The sequence below is a fragment of the Mizuhopecten yessoensis genome, unplaced genomic scaffold (assembly GCF_002113885.1).
Source record: "Mizuhopecten yessoensis strain PY_sf001 unplaced genomic scaffold, ASM211388v2 scaffold2329, whole genome shotgun sequence".
Taxonomy (NCBI): domain Eukaryota; kingdom Metazoa; phylum Mollusca; class Bivalvia; order Pectinida; family Pectinidae; genus Mizuhopecten; species Mizuhopecten yessoensis.
This window is the reverse complement of record NW_018404492.1, coordinates 214181-233452: the sequence shown is the minus strand read 5'-3', so window position 1 is coordinate 233452 and position 19272 is coordinate 214181. Positions and strand designations below refer to the sequence as shown.

At 36.0% G+C, this 19272-nt stretch overlaps 1 protein-coding gene across 1 annotated transcript; it reads left to right on the top strand.

Annotated features, from left to right (window-relative positions):
• Positions 1 to 3610: 3610 nt before the first annotated feature.
• Positions 3611 to 17283, top strand: LOC110445568 (G kinase-anchoring protein 1-like). The gene is made up of 9 exons (XM_021490231.1): positions 3611 to 3844; positions 5794 to 5946; positions 7058 to 7135; positions 8326 to 8473; positions 10686 to 10834; positions 12401 to 12502; positions 14897 to 14960; positions 15554 to 15702; positions 16427 to 17283. Exons 1-9 carry the CDS (start codon positions 3677 to 3679, stop codon positions 16448 to 16450), a joined length of 1035 nt encoding a protein of 344 aa, XP_021345906.1. The 5' UTR covers positions 3611 to 3676; the 3' UTR covers positions 16451 to 17283.
• The last annotated feature ends 1989 nt before the right edge of the window (positions 17284 to 19272 follow it).

The following is a 19272-nucleotide window of genomic DNA, read 5'->3' as shown; positions in this document are numbered from 1 at the left end:
AATCGCCGAGGAGGATGCAGATTCTTTCTTGCCAATTTTGAAAGACATGTTTTCTGATGTGGAAAAACATACCTCGGATGATTTCATACTTGGAAATAATTTTAGAATATAGATTTATGTTAAATGGTTAATATTATTTCTAAACTAGGTGTAAAATATTCTTAATTCCTCCCCGAATCGATTCTAATCCACACGTTGTTCTTCCAGGCCTCTTTCTTTGCTTTCCCAAGAGCAGGAAACTTGAAAACACGAAAACGTCGCATGCAAACACTAGTAATCAAATCGGCCGACAGCGATGAATGTCATTTGACACAGCATTTTAGATGTACATGTGCAGTGTGTGTGCTGCAACTTTCACATGCATCATATTAGTGTTGATATGAACATGAAAAGGCACGAGCAGTCAATTATTCCGAAGCAACTATAATCCAATCGGTAATTATGTGCCGTCAATCCGATCGTGTGTAGACACAAGTGGTGCATCATCGGGGCCAGGTCCTGATAAAATCCAAGGCGACTACCTTGCGTGATGGGGACGCCTGAAAAGTAAAACAACAGCGTACAGTAGTCAGGACCTTATGAGGAACATTTGAAACACCCTTTCTTGACAATGCAGCCGTTTTTGATGAGTCTTCTACAATATCAAAGGTACAAAGACATGCATTGCGTGTGCAATATACTGAACATTTATCAGGATAAATCCTCAGGATCCCATCATTTTTCTACCAATGTAGGTTCTTTCTCTTTTCCTTCCTTTTCTGTCTCATCCTCCATGTCTGTACAAGTCCGCAAAACACTAAGTATGTGTTGAATGGACTTCAAGCCCAAATTATTAGTAACTATAAAAAGACCAACAAACCATCAGTCTAATTTTAACCATTTATGACAATGACTAGAAACATATATACAAATGACCTTTGGACATTCTTAAAATACAAACTAAACAGAAAATCACTCTGGAAACGCTGCACTTCATAAATATTACATATGAATATTTATTGAGATATGTGAAGGACAAATCGTGGATTTCATACACGTATTGAACCAGTGGATACCTTACTAAAACACCTGATTTATATTGATTATCACCANGGGGGCTGAGAAATGTTCAATAGTCAACGGTGTTCTGCCGAAGGCAGCATACCGAGCGCGTAGCGCGAGGAGGGGGAGGGTATGGGAGGGGGTCTTCCCTCTCCCGTAAAGGGAGTTTGGGGGATCTCCCCCCCAAAAAAATGTGTTTTCTAGAACGTCTCAGAAGCGATTTCCCGTGTTCTGAGGATTGTTTCTATGTTTAATTAACAAGAAGAAAAAAAACCATATTTTAAGTGTGGCCCAAACATTTTATTTTGTGTACTGGAAAGAAAATTAAAGTTTCGGTTCAAATTCTCTATCAACAGCGTGTTTTAGAAGTCAGATGGTATTATTATAGGGGCAACCTGGTGCTTGTTCATTATTACATAATTTGGCGTCCCGCCCGCAAGGGTGTACGAGAGGTCCACCGTCAAAAAATAAATGTAGGGACGCACAATATCTAGTCTTCAGACATTGTACCTACAGTACAGTACTTCATGTAATAGTTTTTCGTACAAAAGAACAAATAACACCATAACATCGTTGCTGTTTAATTAATGAGTTACTCATGGCATCACTAAGTTGCTAAACAAACGGATAAGTTCAAGTCAGTGCGACGTCCAAGGCCACTAGCTATATAGTCTCGCGTTTTATAATTGTTGACTAATTCATTAGTGTAGACAATGATATATATGAAATGTCCACGCTGATTAATTCATGTAAGGGCGTGCATATTACCAACAGTGGTGCATTTGCTAAGCTATCTGGTTAAAATGGTACAACTTAGGAGGCACATACGCGTCACCTTTAAATTTAATTTAAAATTATCATACTTGTAAGTACAGCATATCATCTCATTCTGGTACGTACAGCTTAATACTACGTACACAATAGTATGCTGTGTGAAGATACTTTCTTGTACGTACACGATGGTAAGCTATAAGTACCACAACGAGATATTATGTTGTACATGTATATAAGACAGTTCCAACAATGTATATAATACCAAAATAATTGAATGGATATGTTTAGTCGATTATACATAATATTGTCAACCGAAAAAAACCTTTATCGTTCTTGTATAATGATATGATTAATATCGCCCGGGCGGTTAGGAAGGTTACAATAAAAAGTATTAATTTTCAGGTCATCTATAACGAGCGGTCAATCATATAATTATGCAACTTATGCTAGTATATTTCCGCCGAGCGTTGCAAGTTGCAACTTCGGGTTTTTCGGAGGTGGTAAAATAAAAAACAAACTTAAGGGTCAAGATACAAAGAAGACGAGCCTAGCGATGCCAACGAATATTGTTTTAATAAAGAAAATATAGGTGTGCCCCCCCCCCCCCCTCTCTAAATCCGCGCCTGCTTGCATACAAAATCATTCATTTTCGAAATGATACACGCTTATCTGCTTGTCCTACCTCTTTCTTTTATACATTGTCATTCTCCTTCCTTTTAGGACTCCGAACGATTTTTATATTCCTTTTGTGTGATAATTTTATATTCATACAGGAATAGTTTAATCACGGAATTAGAATAGTTATCTAAGTCCGTGGTTTAATGAAGAAACGAAAAAGAAAAAAACTGACTTCCCAAAAAATAGGTCTTTTCCTGAAAATCAGTTATAAAAATTCTAAATTGCGTTCCTACACCACTTTTAAGGCTCTGGAAATTTGATATATATATATATAAACTCATATTTTATTCCAATTAAATGAAGATTTGATTATTTATATAGAAAAAAAACCCAGACAATAACCCATTTCCACATGTACATCACTTAGAAGAAAAATATGATGTGGAAATGGGTTATTGTCTTGGTTTTTTCAATATCACTTTTTTTGTTTATTTAAAAAATATATAAAAAAAAAATAATATACAACATTTGATATAGCGCTTATCTAGCTAACATAAGCCACTCTAAAGGGCTTTACAGTACATAAATATACAATTTTATACAGTCAATACAATTAGCATATTAATCAATACAATATTGAGGAATTTGCAGGAGCTGACTTATCAGGCGCTAACTACTAGTCCTATGCCACCTGGCTATTATCTCTCTATGTGTGTATGCCTGTGTGTGCTGGAGATGTATTGTGTTCTAGACCTGTTTGTAGTGGGACCGCTTCCAACGGTACCTTTATAGTGCTACCTCACTTGAATGCTACAGCACAGATACCGCAACAATCACCCCAGACTATTTTTTACTCCTCCTGGGTTGTTGGAGTTGTGTGGGTAGGAGAAAAACACTTTCTCTAATATTCCATGCGTACGGCGACTTCGGGGATCGAACCCCGGTCGCCTGATTGGAAGGCCGGAGTGTATAATCACTCGATCAATCCGCCCATTTTTAAATATCAAAAGCATCAACTATGAAACATTGACTTCTAATCTTATTTTCGATATTAATTTGACAAACGAAATACAAACATGTAGGATAAGACTAATCAGAAAATTAAATGCTCAAATATAACGACCCATCATCCTTAAAGATAACATTAGCATTATTCAGGTTATTATTATCCGGAATCAGTTTCCGTTTCACAATTAGATTCAGCCTTGCACATGGTTGTGAAGAAATAGGATAAATTCAAAACATGACAGCTAATATCAAAGTGCAACAATCGAGATTTGCGTTGTTAAAGGTAGAAGACGACGATGACGATGCAGGGGAAACAAAGTCTTCACAGGGAGGGAAAAACAACCAACAACAATCGAAGAATAAAAACAAGAAAAGAAAAAAGAAGACGACCCAAGATGATGAGGTTGTTACCATAATAGAGATGCATCAGCATGCTATGATAAATTTATTGCTAGTTCAAGTTTCTTCTCGAATGACAATATAACCCATTATATATTCATTTTATGTTCATTGTTGAACTTTTCTAGTTTGATCGTCATATTTCAATTGACATGTTTTGTGACAGTCTCTTCATCAGGTCCAGTACACTCTGCCGATTGAGCTATATAGCTGTAAAGACCTATAATAGCTCTATTGACCTATCTGAAATAGGTCTTTTGAGCTATTTTCAAGTGATTTTCTTTTTTAAGGAAAACGGAACGAAGTCGCATTTAAAAGAAGATTGTATCATTAAGTTGATAACAAAAGACATTAAATATAAGTATTCTTTTTAAAAAATAATGATGTAAAGAAATCGGAAATTTTACATTTATGAAAAATGAAAATAAACATCTAACTGTATGCTTTTTGTAGTCAACATTACCATTAACCTTATTGTTTTATGCGACTTTGCTTTAATTTAATGAAATTTGAAATCTGAGAAAATATAGCTCAATACAGCTATAATTTATAGGTGTATATAGCTATATAGGTCTTTATAGCTATATAGCTCAATCGGCAGAGTGTACTGGACCTGTTCATTCCTGATCTAGATATGTATGCATTTTTGTGGATTGTTGTCGGTTGTATTGTGTTCTCAAGGGAGCTCAACTAAGATGCTGTAACATGTCATCATCACCGAAAGTGTATCTGGTCTTTATTTGTTGGTAACAAGTCACCTGACTGATACTTAATTCGCTGTATAATTTAGTAATTGGTGTAATATTTGTGGATCCATATTGAGTTGGTGTAACAGGAGAGGAAAAATGCACAGCAAGACCAGGGTTCGAACCGGGTCCCTCCGAACTCTTAGTCGCTGGTTTGATTCCCAGAGAATGCTCACTATTCTCTTTTCTGTTATGGTAGCATTCAATGTAATAAGATAGAAAGATGTTTTACAAGTAAATTTGCCAAAAACCTTGACATAGAATGCTTTCAGAACAAAACAAGTGATGTACATGTATAATATGCAAGATAGAAAGTGAGGTCATAATTTGATTTTATACACAGTGTATATGGCACATGTGTTGATATTGAACTATTTTTATACTTATTAGTAGTGTACATGGTCAGTACCCCAGTTATTGTAATGTTCAGCACCAGCTGTCATCAAGCCAGGCTTTGATGGGTCTATCTATATATAGCTTGGGGGTAATGTTTTAAAGAAGTTATTTTTGTGACAGACAATTTAAAAAATAAGGTTTCAAAGGACACACAGTATTGATATTGAAGGATTTTGTTATATTTTTTAAACTCATTTTAAAGATCTTCATTTAATGATAAAATCTTGAAATATATTACCACATGTCTTTAAAATTTCAGTGAAAGTTTCCATAGTACAATATAGCTACATGGTATTATACAGTACAATACAGACACAGTGTCAGAGATTTATCTTATTGCTTTATAGTTTCATTTACTAATGCATCCATTCCAATTTCAAAACAGTTGAATATATTCCTTCTATCCCTAATTATATATAATTTGTCTAGTTGAAAAATAAATTTGCAAAAATATGAAATAATTGTATAAGACCAATCGAGAATATTACAAAAAATGATGGAGCAATATAATTCTCCACATTTTGACGTCCTTTTTTTCCTAGTTTTGCCAATGTGGATGTTTTCCCTAAAGTCTGATATATAGGCCATTTTTGATGCATAGCTGATCAAACTGATGCTCACTCGATAAAAAGATATCTAGTACATTGCTGCCAAGTCGTGTATAGGAGTAGGACATAATGTGTACACACACACTTCATAAAATGTTTGTCTTACTTCAGAAAATTAATAGAATTCTGGTTTAAACTGTGAAAAGTTTAAAGACTTTAAATTCCTTTATATTTAAACGAAATCATCAATTTGATCTTACCAGTTAAAGAACATGGCGTTTGGCCTGAGAGGGGCTAGCAATCACAGACCACAATCAGCCCAGAGTACTGACAGTCTAAAAGGTAACAAGGGGGGAAAGAAGAACAAAGGGGCTAAACCGGAGCAATGGGAGGAATGGAAAAAAGTGGATGACCAAGTAAGTCTCCGTCGATGGATGTTGTGGTTTCAAAATTAATCATTGTTTTTAAGGTTAGTTGGTCTATTAATAGTCTGCCACAAGCATCACAACTTTGGACTGTTAAAACACTTAATATAAACTATGGACACACTGAGAAATCAAGATTTTAGCTTGACAACTTTCCAGTCTAATTTTACATCTGGTAAGTAAGGGTATCTTTTTGAAAATGTAGTTTTGTGCATGGTACCTGAATTTAGTGAAATCAAAATGAAAAGTTTTTTCATTGTGTTAAAAATTTAAAACAAGGATTTGCAATAGTGAATTATGTATAAAGATCCTTGTTTGATAGATACAAACAAAGCAATTTTATTTATATATTAATATTACTAGCCATTAGATTTAAAAATAAAATCTAGCTCAACCTTTTATAACTTCATAAATAAATATAAGTGGAAATTTTTACAAGCCATGAAATTGAATCTACTAGTCCTCCATGTTAGACTTGTGGACCATAACACCCCTGTGGAACAAATGTTTATCCTTGTATAAATGGACACTATTATTTCTTAAGAAGAATTGGAGATATATGCTATAAATATTTTATATAAACATATATCATATGCATATACATATCATTATTCTAGCGGTCCAGATCAAGTAATTTTGTTTCCAAGAAATTTTAATTTGTGTTCTTTTTAGTCTGTATAACCTTGGGTTTGGAATCACTCGTGTAACAGGAAATACTGGAAGACATTGCTTTTATAATTATTGATTTTTATGAATATGTCGTCTTGTTTCTGTAAGGTTTTATATCTCTTGTAATTAATTACAAAAAATATTTTGCCTTTTTTATGCCCATGAATTAAAAAGTTCTGTGTATGTATCTTGTGTTATGGAGGCTAAACTGTCAAATTCTTACTACAGTTACTTGTGATTAAAGGGTACCAGTTAAAATAACAATCAACTGCTTTACAAATTTGAACAAAAATTTTGAGCAAAGTATCTGCATTACGATCATGATAAGAGCCTTGTCAATGAAATACATACCAAGCGATCTTGTGTATTACTTAACATGCATTCATATTGACAAAAGTGATTCATGAATGACTGACAAACCTGTGTCTTGCAGCAAACAGCAGGATTTTATGAAAAAGATCTACAACAAGCCTTACTTCTTAGCAAGATGGAGTTTGAACAAAATAAAAATGTAAGTGTTCCCAGTCTAACCTCAGGATCGTGTAACTGTTATACTGCAAGTCTGATTACGTTAAACGCTATCATTGTGAGGCTGTTAAATGTCCCCATTCCACCTGGCAGCCCCATTCTTAACATTTGCAATGTTTAGACATGACAAGGAAGTGCTAAGTGATTCATCTATATTTAGTAACACTGACCTTGAGACTTGGAATTCTAAAATTTGAACTTATTCAAAATATCTTTGTACTGCATGAACACCTATAGAATTTCATTGTAATTGATTGAAAATAAAGGTGGTAGAGCAATGACAAAGGAAAGTTAACAGACAGACGCCCGGGGGAATACCATACTGTAAATATGACAGGCATATAATAACAGTGAAACAGTCTTTTAATTTTATTGGCTAGATTGCAACGCAATCAGGGCTTATAGATTGGCGATTCCAGTCTGTCTGTCTGCGCTAAGGTTAAGAAGAATGGTTAAGCTCAGCTTCGAAGTTGTTTATTATCCCTCATCAACTTATCTTGCATGGCTTATACATCTAAGGATGCTAATCACATTCAATGCTTCGGATGCTGCTTCTGACCTACATTTTCCGTTTCAATGACCAGGTTAAGAAGATTGGTTAAGGTCAGTTACTCAGTCGCTACTTGTTGTAGATCAACTAAACTTGCATGGCGTATGTACCTGAGAATGCTTATCACATGCATTACTTCAGATGCTGGGTCTGATCTACATTTTCAGCTTGATTGACCAGGTTAAAAAGATTGGTTAAGGTCAGGCCACATCTGCATTATGGTTAAGAAGATTCGTTTAGATCACTTACCAAGTGACTACTTGACATGTCCTTCATCAACTAAACTTGGATGGCTTATGTATCTAAGGATGCTTTTTACATGTGTTGCTTTACATGAAAATGTACTGTAGCATTCTGGCCATATCGCCATTGGCAGTTTCTTGTTATATGATTCACATTACTTTGAATCAAAACAAACCCTTTAATAGGTAGAGGTCTGCATATCAAATCTGAAGGCTAGTTAATATATGTTTATATGTGGAAATGAAAGTCAAATGTTAAGACTGTCATAAAGAAAAGAAAAATATTTATTTTAAGACTTTGAAGAGATTAACATTTTGATAACGTATTAAAGCGGTAGGTTGTAAAACTCAGAAAAAAAATTCCTTCTTTTTTTTATGCAGCAAAAAGGTGATTCTAAAACAGCCGGGAAAAGCAATGACCAGCCACCAGAAGGAAAAGACAGTAAAAAGAAATCAAAGAAAGACAAACCGTTAACCATGAGTCTGGATGAGTTCAACTCAAGTAGCAAGGCAAAATCTTACACTGATGGTGAACAAATCTACAAAAATTAGAGAATCTTCAGTAATGTGTTGTGTTAGAGTAAAAGTGAAACAAATTGTGTTCATATGTGTTTGGTAATAAATGTTCATGCTGTGATGAGTGAAGCCAAACGTCCCATTATCCCAATGTATGCAAAATATGATTGCAGTAAATTTGCACCTTTTGCAAAACATTTTAAGCTCACCTGGTGCAAAGGACCAAGGTGAGCTTATGCCGTGGCGCAGGGTCCGTCGTCTGTACGTCCTTCGTCCGTCTGTCAACTTTTTCCTTTAAGAAACTATTAGTCAAGAATTGCTGGACGGATTTGGACCAAATTTGATATGGAGAACTCTTTGGCCAAAAGGGTTCGTTGTTATATAAATGAACTTGGTATCCCCCCCCCCCGGGGCCAGAGGGGCAGGGCCCAAATGGGGTAAATAGTGGTATATGTTTAAAAGACTACTAGTCATGAACGGCTTAAGTGATTTGAACTAAATTTTGTATGGAGCATCCTTTGACCAAAATGGGTCATTGTTATATAAATGAAGTTGGTATTTCCTCAGGGGGCAGAGGGGCAGGGCCAAGTGGGGCAAATAGTGGTTTATGTTTAAAAGACTACTAGTCAAGAATGGCTAGAGGGATTTGGACTAATGGGGCAATTTGGCTATATTGCTACAAATGCCTTCTTTTGTAGAACTATGCACTGGATATCAATTATATTTGATTAAAGGCATTCATGGGTGGCATGGATTCAAAATTGTACAAATGGTGTGGCTGAGCCCCCAGGGGACTGAGGGGTGGGGCCAAAAAGGGTTATTTGGCTATATTGCTTTAAGCGGCTTCTTCTCTGGAACTTTGTGATGGATATCAACCATATTTGTAGCTGACCCCCAGAGGGCTGAGGGATGGGGCCAAAAGATGGCAATTAGGCTATATTGCTATAAATGGCTTCTGTAAAACTATGCCATGGATATCTATCATATTTGGTCGGAAGCATTCATGGGAGGCAGGGATTCAAAATTGTACAAATGGTGGGGCTGAGGGGCAGGGCCAAAAGGGGGCAATTAGGCTATATTGCTATAAATGACTTCTGTAATAACTTTGCCATGTATATCGATCAGATTTGGTCGGAAGCATTGATGGGAGGCAGGGATTCAAAATTGTACAAATGGTGGGGCTGAGGGGCAGGGCCAAAAGGGGGCAATTAGGCTATATTGCTATAAATGACTTCTGTAAGAACTTTGCCATGTATATCGATCAGATTTGGTCGGAAGCATTGATGGGAGGCAGGGATTCAAAATGGTACAAATGGTGGGGCTGACCCACCCTGGCTAAGGGAATGCATATTTGCTTCCAGGATGGCCCACCCTTGGAGACTTAAACCCTTGGTTATAACTTTGAAATGGTTTAGATCCCCACCCCAAAACTATATATACAATTGTTGGGCATAAAGAGACGAATGCAGTCATGATATTAGAATTGACCCCAGGGGCTGCCCCATCCTTGCAGTCTTAACCCTTGGGTCATAACTTCGAAACGGCTGAGATCCCCATCCCAAAACTATAAATACAAATGCTGGGCAAAAAGACACGAATGCAGTCATGATATTAGAACTAATCCTGGAGTCTGGCCACAACCCTAGGGACCTAGTTTCTGAGTCACAGCTTGGAAACAGTTGAGACCCCCACCCCATAACCATACGTAAATTTGCTGGGCATGAAAAATCTAATACAGATATGTTACAAGGATTGGCCTTGGGGTTTGGTATATTCCCTTGGATCTCATTTGGAGAGTATTTTGCCATGAGTGCTTAGATATCCAGGTGAGCGATACAGGCCCTCTGGGCCTCTTGTTATATTTGGGCCTGTTTTCATGAAACTGTTCTTATGCTCAGATTCTTAGCTCAGGCCAAATTTCTTATTCTGGTAACAAATTTTAAAAAAGTCACATTATGTCAATGATTTCAAAGACCTTAGCGGAGGCTTAGATTAAAGCCAAATGCCATTATCAGTTTCTTAACTTGAAGCTTGACTTGACTTGACTTTAACTTGAACTAAAATGATTTAAGCAATTTGTAAATAAGTTGGTTTGAACACAGAATCCATGCTTGAGCATGAGAACAGTTTTATGATACCAGTATGGTTTCCCAGTTTTTGTTTCATACCACAGAAGTTGGGAAATGACATGACTGCATTAAGCCAAGTATTTTTTTCAAATTCAGAGTTGGAAGATCTACCCTGCCTTTCTCCTGTCTCTCATAAGGTGGATACACCAGATGCTGTACCATCAGATGTCAAGTATTTTGATACAGTAGATGATGATGTTCACAAAATTTTACAAAAAGAAAAAATACAAGAGGAATATCAAAAGGTTTGTTTTAAGGAGGGTCATCACTTTAATCTTTAAAACATGTTAATAACTGTACTATGAGTAAAACTATTTTTTTTATCTTGCCCCACTAAATACTGTGTCATGGTCCTTTGTTAATTTTACATACCAAAATTTTGTTCTCCGCTGGGGGACTATAATGGTTTGCTCAAATTACTTTGCCTTGCTATTTGATATTTAATCTTCATCCAGTTTCCCAAGTTATACAAGTTGATACATGTAATAGAATTTATTTTAGCAGACCTTTTTTTAGCATATTACAAAACTGCAACAGATCGGCTCATTGATGAGTTGGTGCACTCACCATATGTGCGATAAATCACTACAGAAATTTCTATTAGCACATTCATAAGTTTGCACACGAAAGCACAAAAAGTACTAAAATTAGAATACTGCTAAAGTATATATATATGTATGTTTACAGATTATGTCCCAAAACTCATTGTTGTTATGATGTCATAAATGTTTCAGATTGTAAATTCCATTCCTTAAACAGCACTTTCTGTCATTCAATAATCTAATGATCATGAGCTACCTAGCTTGTATTAATGAAAATTAGAAGTCTAAATAGCAGAAAATAGAACTGTCAGCCACATTTTAGTTGACTGTTTTTAGGAATTAGTGATTTAAGTTTCATAATATTGTACTTTAGATGTTTTGTTAGCCGACTTTTATTTGTCTGTTTTAAGGCTGAGTGATGTTAAGTTTTGGCTATCTATAGGTTTAGTCTTAAGATCAAAATAAACCTCTAATAGCTTTAGCCACAATACAGCATTCCTTACATTTTTAGGTCACCTGAGCTTTAGCTCAAGTGACCTATTGCTATCCGTCGTCATCCGTCGTCCGTTGTCCGTTAACATTTTACATTTTCAACTTAAGCTGAAATACTGGCAAAGGGATTTCATTAATATTTCATGGGAAGGTCACTGACATATCCCTGACCAAGTGTTGTTATTTTTCGGGTTGATCAGAAATCCAATATGTCCGCCATGGCCCCCATTTTGAAAAACTATTTCAAACTTAAAGTCAAGTTCTACTGGGCCGATTGAACTGAAACTTGCTAGGAATGATCGACTTATTGTCCTGATAACATGTTGTTATTTTTCGGGTGGAACACAAATTCAATATGGTCGCCATTTTGAAAATCTATTTCAAACTCAAAAGTCGAATTCTGCTGGGATGATTAAACTGAAACTTTGTAGGAATGATCGACTCATGGTCCTGACAAAGTGTTGTTATTTTTCCGGTCGATCAGAAATACAATTTGGCTGCCATGGACGCTATTTTGAAAATAACTATTTCAAACTTAAAAACAAGTTCTAATAGGCCGATCTAACTGAAACTCGGTCTAGGAATGAATGATCAGCTCATGGTCCTGAAAAACTGAAGTTAACGTTGTACTTAACTATTTTTTACTCAAATTGGTACATTTTCAACAACAAAAATAAATACTGTAGGACTCGGGTGACCGTTAAGGCCTATGAGCCTCTTGTTTATCATCTACTTATCATTCAAATATTAACATTGAATTGGTTTTTATTGTTGTAGCAATATGCAGTAGAAAGTGTGATGTCCAACAAATATAAAAACGACCTAAGTAAAAAAGACAAAGAAATAGAATTTTTGAGAGCAACTGTAGGCAAACTAGAGGTAAGTAAGATTTCAGCAGAATTTGTTTATACCACAGAAGCTTGATGGAAAGATTGTATTTATAATAATATGAAATGTACAAATACAGAATAATTAACCATGTTGGAACAGCCTAGGAGCTATTATAGAAATAAGGACTTTATACATTGTATTATAAGGGCAGTTGATCATCTTTTGTTATATTTCTAGAATGTATATATTTATAATATCAGATATTATTTAAAAACCAGACTGTCATCCAAAATTATATTTTCGTTGAGATTATCCTAGGCCATCATTACCTTTATGTAGGGTCTAGATTTACCCAGTATCTACCACCCATCTCTGCAAAGTGTTGACCACCTTGCCACCCATTAATTCTGTAAATCATGGACCTTTATGCCACCCATAAAATCTAGACTACTCTGCAAGCAATACAGACATCTCTGCAAAGTCTGGACCATCCAGCCACCCATACATATATCTATGTAGAATTGGACCAACCTAGCTAGCTAGCCAGTCACCTGTACCTACATTTCTGTAAATCTGGACCACCCTGTCACCCATACATATCTTTCTGTAGAATTTCTACTACCCTGTCACCCTTACATATCTTTCTGTAGAATCTCTACCACCCTGTCACCCATACATATCTTTCTGTAGAATCTGGACCACCCTGTCCTCCTTACATACATTTCTAAAGAATCTGGACCACCCTGCCCTCCTTACATACATTACTGAAAATATGGACTAGCTGTCCATCCTTACATAACTGTATGTAGAAACTAGATTATTAGTCTAGCTAAAACCCTTTATACATTATAATATTTATTTGGAGTTTGGTTAGTTCTGTAGACTACATTGCCACTGATTACAGCTAGCTGTGTATGGAGTTGTCACTGATTACAACTAGCTGTGTATGGAGTTGTCACTGATAACAACTAGCTGTGTATGGAGTCGTCACTGATAACAACTAGCTGTGTATGGAGTTGTCACTGATAACAACTATCTGTGTATGGAGTTGTCACTGATTACAACTAGCTGCGAATGGTGTTGTAACTGATTACAACTAGCTGTGTATGGAGTTGTCACTGATAACAACTAGCTGTGTATGGAGTTGTCACTGATAACAACTATCTGTGTATGGAGTTGTCACTGATTACAACTAGCTGCGAATGGTGTTGTAACTGATTACAACTAGCTGTGTATGGAGTTGTCACTGATAACAACTATCTGTGTATGGAGTTGTCACTGATTACAACTAGCCGTGTATGGAGTTGTCACTGATTACAACTAGCTGCGAATGGTGTTGTAACTGATTACAACTAGCTGTGTATGGAGTTGTCACTGATAACAACTAGGTGTGTATGGAGTTGTCACTGATTACAACTAGCTGCGAATGGTGTTGTAACTGATTACAACTAGCTGTGTATGGAGTTGTCACTGATAACAACTATCTGTGTATGGAGTTGTCACTGATAACAACTAGCCGTGTATGGAGTTGTCTCTGATTACAACTAGCTGTGTATGGAGTTGTCACTGATAACAACTAGCCGTGTACGGAGTTGTCACTGATAACAACTAGCTGTGTATGGAGTTGTCACTGATAACAACTAGCCGTGTATGGAGTTGTCACTGATAACAACTAGCTGTGTATGGAGTTGTCACTGATAACAACTAGCCGTGTATGGAGTTGTCACTGATAACAACTAGCTGTGTATGGAGTCGTCACTGATAACAACTAGCTGTGTATGGAGTTGTCACTGATAACAACTATCTGTGTATGGAGTTGTCACTGATAACAACTAGCTGTGTATGGAGTCGTCACTGATAACAACTAGCTGTGTATGGAGTTGTCACTGATAACAACTATCTGTGTATGGAGTTGTCACTGATAACAACTAGCCGTGTACGGAGTTGTCACTGATAACAACTAGCTGTGTATGGAGTCGTCACTGATAACAACTAGCTGTGTATGGAGTTGTCACTGATTATAACTAGCTGTGTATGGAGTTGTCACTGATTACAACTAGCTGTGTATGGAGTTGTCACTGATTACAACTAGCTGTGTATGGAGTTGTCTATTGTCGTAGATGTGTCAAAGATACCTGTATTTTAAAGTCCTTCCTGTTACAATTGTTTGGTGATCCCTAGTAAACTGATTAAGATACATTTCAAATTCCATTGGTTCATCTTCCTTTCACACGTTTGCCTACCCGTGTAAATATGTATAAACTTGACATTTGTACTACTTCTTGATATTTCGTATTTCAATTACTCAAATATGTCTGCAATAAAATCATAAATCAATAATATCATTTATTGACATTGTATCCATAAAATTGTATTTTACTGTCTTTTCCATCAGTTAAACTAAATGTGGATGTCTAATTTTCAATGCTGTATGTTTTGTAGGATGAACTTAAGCAAGTAAAGAAGAGAAATAAGCAATTATGTGTGATATTAGCTCAGGGAGAAAGTAAGTATTGACTAAAGTGATTCATTATTTTATCTCTGACACCGAACAAAAATCTTATTCCATAATCAGTCCATCTTTAACCTTTCTTTTATAAACCTACTTGTCCAGAAAAGAAGTTAAAGGGGGATTTTAGTACTGAGCATCACTGGGCCAAACAGATTCAATGTTAGATTGTGAATTTTCAAGAATTAGGCATGTCTCATAGGAAGGCATGAGTCTAGGACTCAAATATGTATGTCCTGAAAATCCGTGGATATTTACTATACAGTAAATGGTTAAAAAATGGATTCACCCGGAGTCAAAGGTCACAGGGTAAAATGTTACCAATCTTCTCATGAAGCATTACGTCTAGCTGTTTGATGATTGTTGTCTGGTGGCTTGAAAGGTTGAAAGTATTATCAATTTTTTTCATGAAATCAAAACGATTATGGGTACAAGACGCTTGGGCCTCTATTCCAATTTGTTGTTAATGTGTAACTGCAGTGTATAATATTTGCACTATTTACAATGATGAGCTGCAAAGATCGAAAGGAATGCATAGACGCCAACCATCAATATATAGTCTCTATTTACACACTTTATTGTGACTACAGTGAAAGACAAGGCAGAGGTGCTGATGCAGGTGAACCAGCTAGGAGAGGTGAGAGACGAGCTTACAGAACAGGTCACTAATCTCACAGCTGAACTGGAGAAAGAGAGGTCCAAGGTCCATGCACTCAAAGCAGATATTGACAAACAAAAGGTACATTGTATGTCATACATTTACAAATGAAGTGCAGTTAAGTATCAGTGTTTTCTTAGCAATATGTTACAGCATCTTCAAAGATGAAAGAATTCATAATTAAAATATTACACGTGTGAACATGTATTAAAATTTGATTTGTAATATTAAAATATTCTTGTTACACGATTGCTGCCTTGAAATAAATCACACACACATAATAATTTTGAGACCATGTTTAAAGGTCTGATATATATAGAATCTAACCTATGCCTGCCATAATTGTAGGGTTCAAATGCTGTCATAATATGTACGAGACCTCATTGGTCTGGTCAGTTATATGAATGTAATATTTGAGAAATGAACATGAACAATTTACTAAGCAAATATGTACAAGCCCCTCAAAGATCATCTTTAACAATCCCCTCAAAGGTCATCTTGTACAATCCCCTCAAAGGTCATCTTGTACAAGCCCCTCAAAAGTCATCTTGTACAAGCCCCTCAAAGGTCATCTTGTTCAAGCCCCTCAAAGGTCATCTTGTACAAACCCCTCAAATATCATCTTTCATCATGATCTCATTGTTACCAATGTACATGTGCTTGTTCAGAAAGAAAACAGAGTAAAAAGAGAAAAGAACCTGCATACCGGCAATATTCCAGGATCTGTCATTGTTGGGTGACAATTTTCTTTTTGGATCACTTATTATTTTTAAAAATATTGATTTTTTTTATTGATTTTTTTCAGGGTGGCAAGCATGTTGGTAAATGAAGTCTCATTTCTTAGAGAAGCATTTGTGAGTGCTTGAAGAGGTGGTCTGGAGTGGCTTCTGTTTTTGGTTTACCCACTGAAGTGCACATCTTCAACTATACATAGTGCCTGTACTTCACTCCGTCATCACATCTTGACAGAGAGGAGATTAAATACATCACAGATAGAATAGTCTAGAAACATTTGTTATGTAATGCGACAACAGTTTGGATTTATTACAGTGTACATGTATCAGAAAAGTAGAGAAATTGTAGAAAGGCAAAGACATTTAAGTGTTAGAATCAGGTCAATATTTATATTCCTTCTGAGATTCCTCATATCACAAATGTTTAAGGTATAGAAAGGTTTATGAGCCGATTTTCAATTTGGAATCTGAATTCTGCAGGTGTTACAATGTTGAGGGTGTTTTTCACATAATTCATGGTGTCAAGTTCTGAGAAGATTGTTTTAACTCCGACCAACTTTTTAATTTGCGAGATACTGTAAAAGTGTCAATGTTTGCTAATTTCCTGTTTACAAAATCATAAAGATACAGGCACACATACGCTCATTGAAACAATAGGAACGAATCAAACAGCATTGCCTGCATATACAAACATTTCCAACTCAAAGTTCAAAGAGTTGAAAGGCAAACAAATTTTCTCTTTCACAGTGTAAAATACTGTAAATATACTACATGTATGAGAATCATGCGACCAATTATCATTTAACCTTTTCTTGAGATAGAAATTTCATTTTCGCAGAAAGAGTTAATGTTCTTTACAGAAAATGATCATGTTTTAGGTTCTCAAACTTGTCATGATGTATATTCATAAATAAAAAAATCATGTTTTTTGAACTTATGATAACTGTTTTCATTTCATTGAAATATCATTGAGATGATTAGAAAAATCCCAACGAATATTAACAATATTTTTGGAGTTAACATGTTTTTTGAGGATTTTTTTTCTCCAATTCGGGTTGCCTTCAATGTATAACACATTTCTTTTAAATGTTTTATCTTTTAAGTTACATGTACTTCAAAGATACGAGACATGTCCGAGCAAAGTGATCGATCTGGAAGTTACATAATAACTTTAATAGGAGGCTTGTCCTAGATCTGGGAGTTACATAGTAACTTTAATAGGAGGCTTGTCCTAGATCTGGACGTTACATAGTAACATTAATAGGAGGCTTGTCCTAGATCTGGAAGTTACATAGTAAGTTTAATAGGAGGCTTGTCCTCAATCTGGAAGTTACATAGTGACTTTAAAAGGAGGCTTGTCCTAGATCTGGAAGTTACATAGTAACGTTAACAGGAGGCTTGTCCTAGATCTGGGAGTTACATAGTAACATTAATAGGAGGCTTGTCCTCAATCTGGGAGTTACATAGTAACTTTAATAGGAGGCTTGTCCTCGATCTGGAAGTTACATAGTGACTTTAAAAGGAGGCTTGTCCGAGATCTGTAAGTTACATAGTAACTTTAATAGGAGGCTTGTCCTCGATCTGGAAGTTACATAGTGACTTTAAAAGGAGGCTTGTCCTAGATCTGGAAGTTACATAGTAACGTTAACAGGAGGCTTGTCCTAGATCTGGGAGTTACATAGTAACATTAATAGGAGGCTTGTCCTCAATCTGGGAGTTACATAGTAACTTTAATAGGAGGCGTCTCCTGGATCTGGAAGTTACATAGTAACATTAATAGGAGGCTTGTCCTCACTCTGGAAGTTACATAGTAACTTTAATAGGAGGCTTGTCCTAGATCTGGACGTTACATAGTAACATTAATAGGAGGCTTGTCCTAGATCTGGAAGTTACATAGTAATTTTAATAGGAGGCTTGTCCTAGATCTGGAAGTTACATAGTAATTTTAATAGGAGGCTTGTCCTAGATCTGGAAGTTACATAGTAACTTAAATAGGAGGCTTGTCCTAGATCTGGAAGTTACATAGTAAGTTTAATAGGAGGCTTGTCCTCAATCTGGAAGTTACATAGTGACTTTAAAAGGAGGCTTGTCCTAGATCTGGAAGTTACATAGTAACGTTAATAGGAGGCTTGTCCTATCTCTGGGAGTTACATAGTAACTTTAATAGGAGGCTTGTCCTAGATCTGGACGTTACATAGTAACATTAATAGGAGGCTTGTCCTCAATCTGGAAGTTACATAGTGACTTTAAAAGGAGGCTTGTCCGAGATCTGTAAGTTACATAGTAACTTTAATAGGAGGCTTGTCCTCGATCTGGAAGTTACATAGTGACTTTAAAAGGAGGCTTGTCCTAGATCTGGAAGTTACATAGTAACTTAAATAGGAGGCTTGTCCTAGATCTGGAAGTTACATAGTAACTTTAATAGGAGGCTTGTCCTCAATCTGGAAGTTACATAGTGACTTTAAAAGGAGGCTTGTCCGAGATCTGGAAGTTACATAGTAACTTTAATAGGAGGCTTGTCCTAGATCTGGAAGTTGCATAGTAACATTAATAGGAGGCTTGTCATAGATCTGGAAGTTACATAGGAACATTAATAGGAGGCTTGTCATAGATCTGGAAGTTACATTGTAACATTAATAGGAGGCTTGTCATAGATCTGGAAGTTACATAGTAACTTTAATAGGAGGCTTGTCCTCAACCTGGAAGTTACATAGTGACTTTAATAGGAGGCTTGTCCTAGATCTGGAAGTTACATAGTAACTTTAATAAGAGGCTTGTCCTAGATCTTGGAGTTAAATAGTAACTTTAATAGGAGGCTTCTCCTAGATCTGGAAGTTACATAGTGACTTTAATAGGAGGCTTGTCCTCAATCTGGAAGTTACATAGTGACTTTAATAGGAGGCTTCTCCTAGATCTG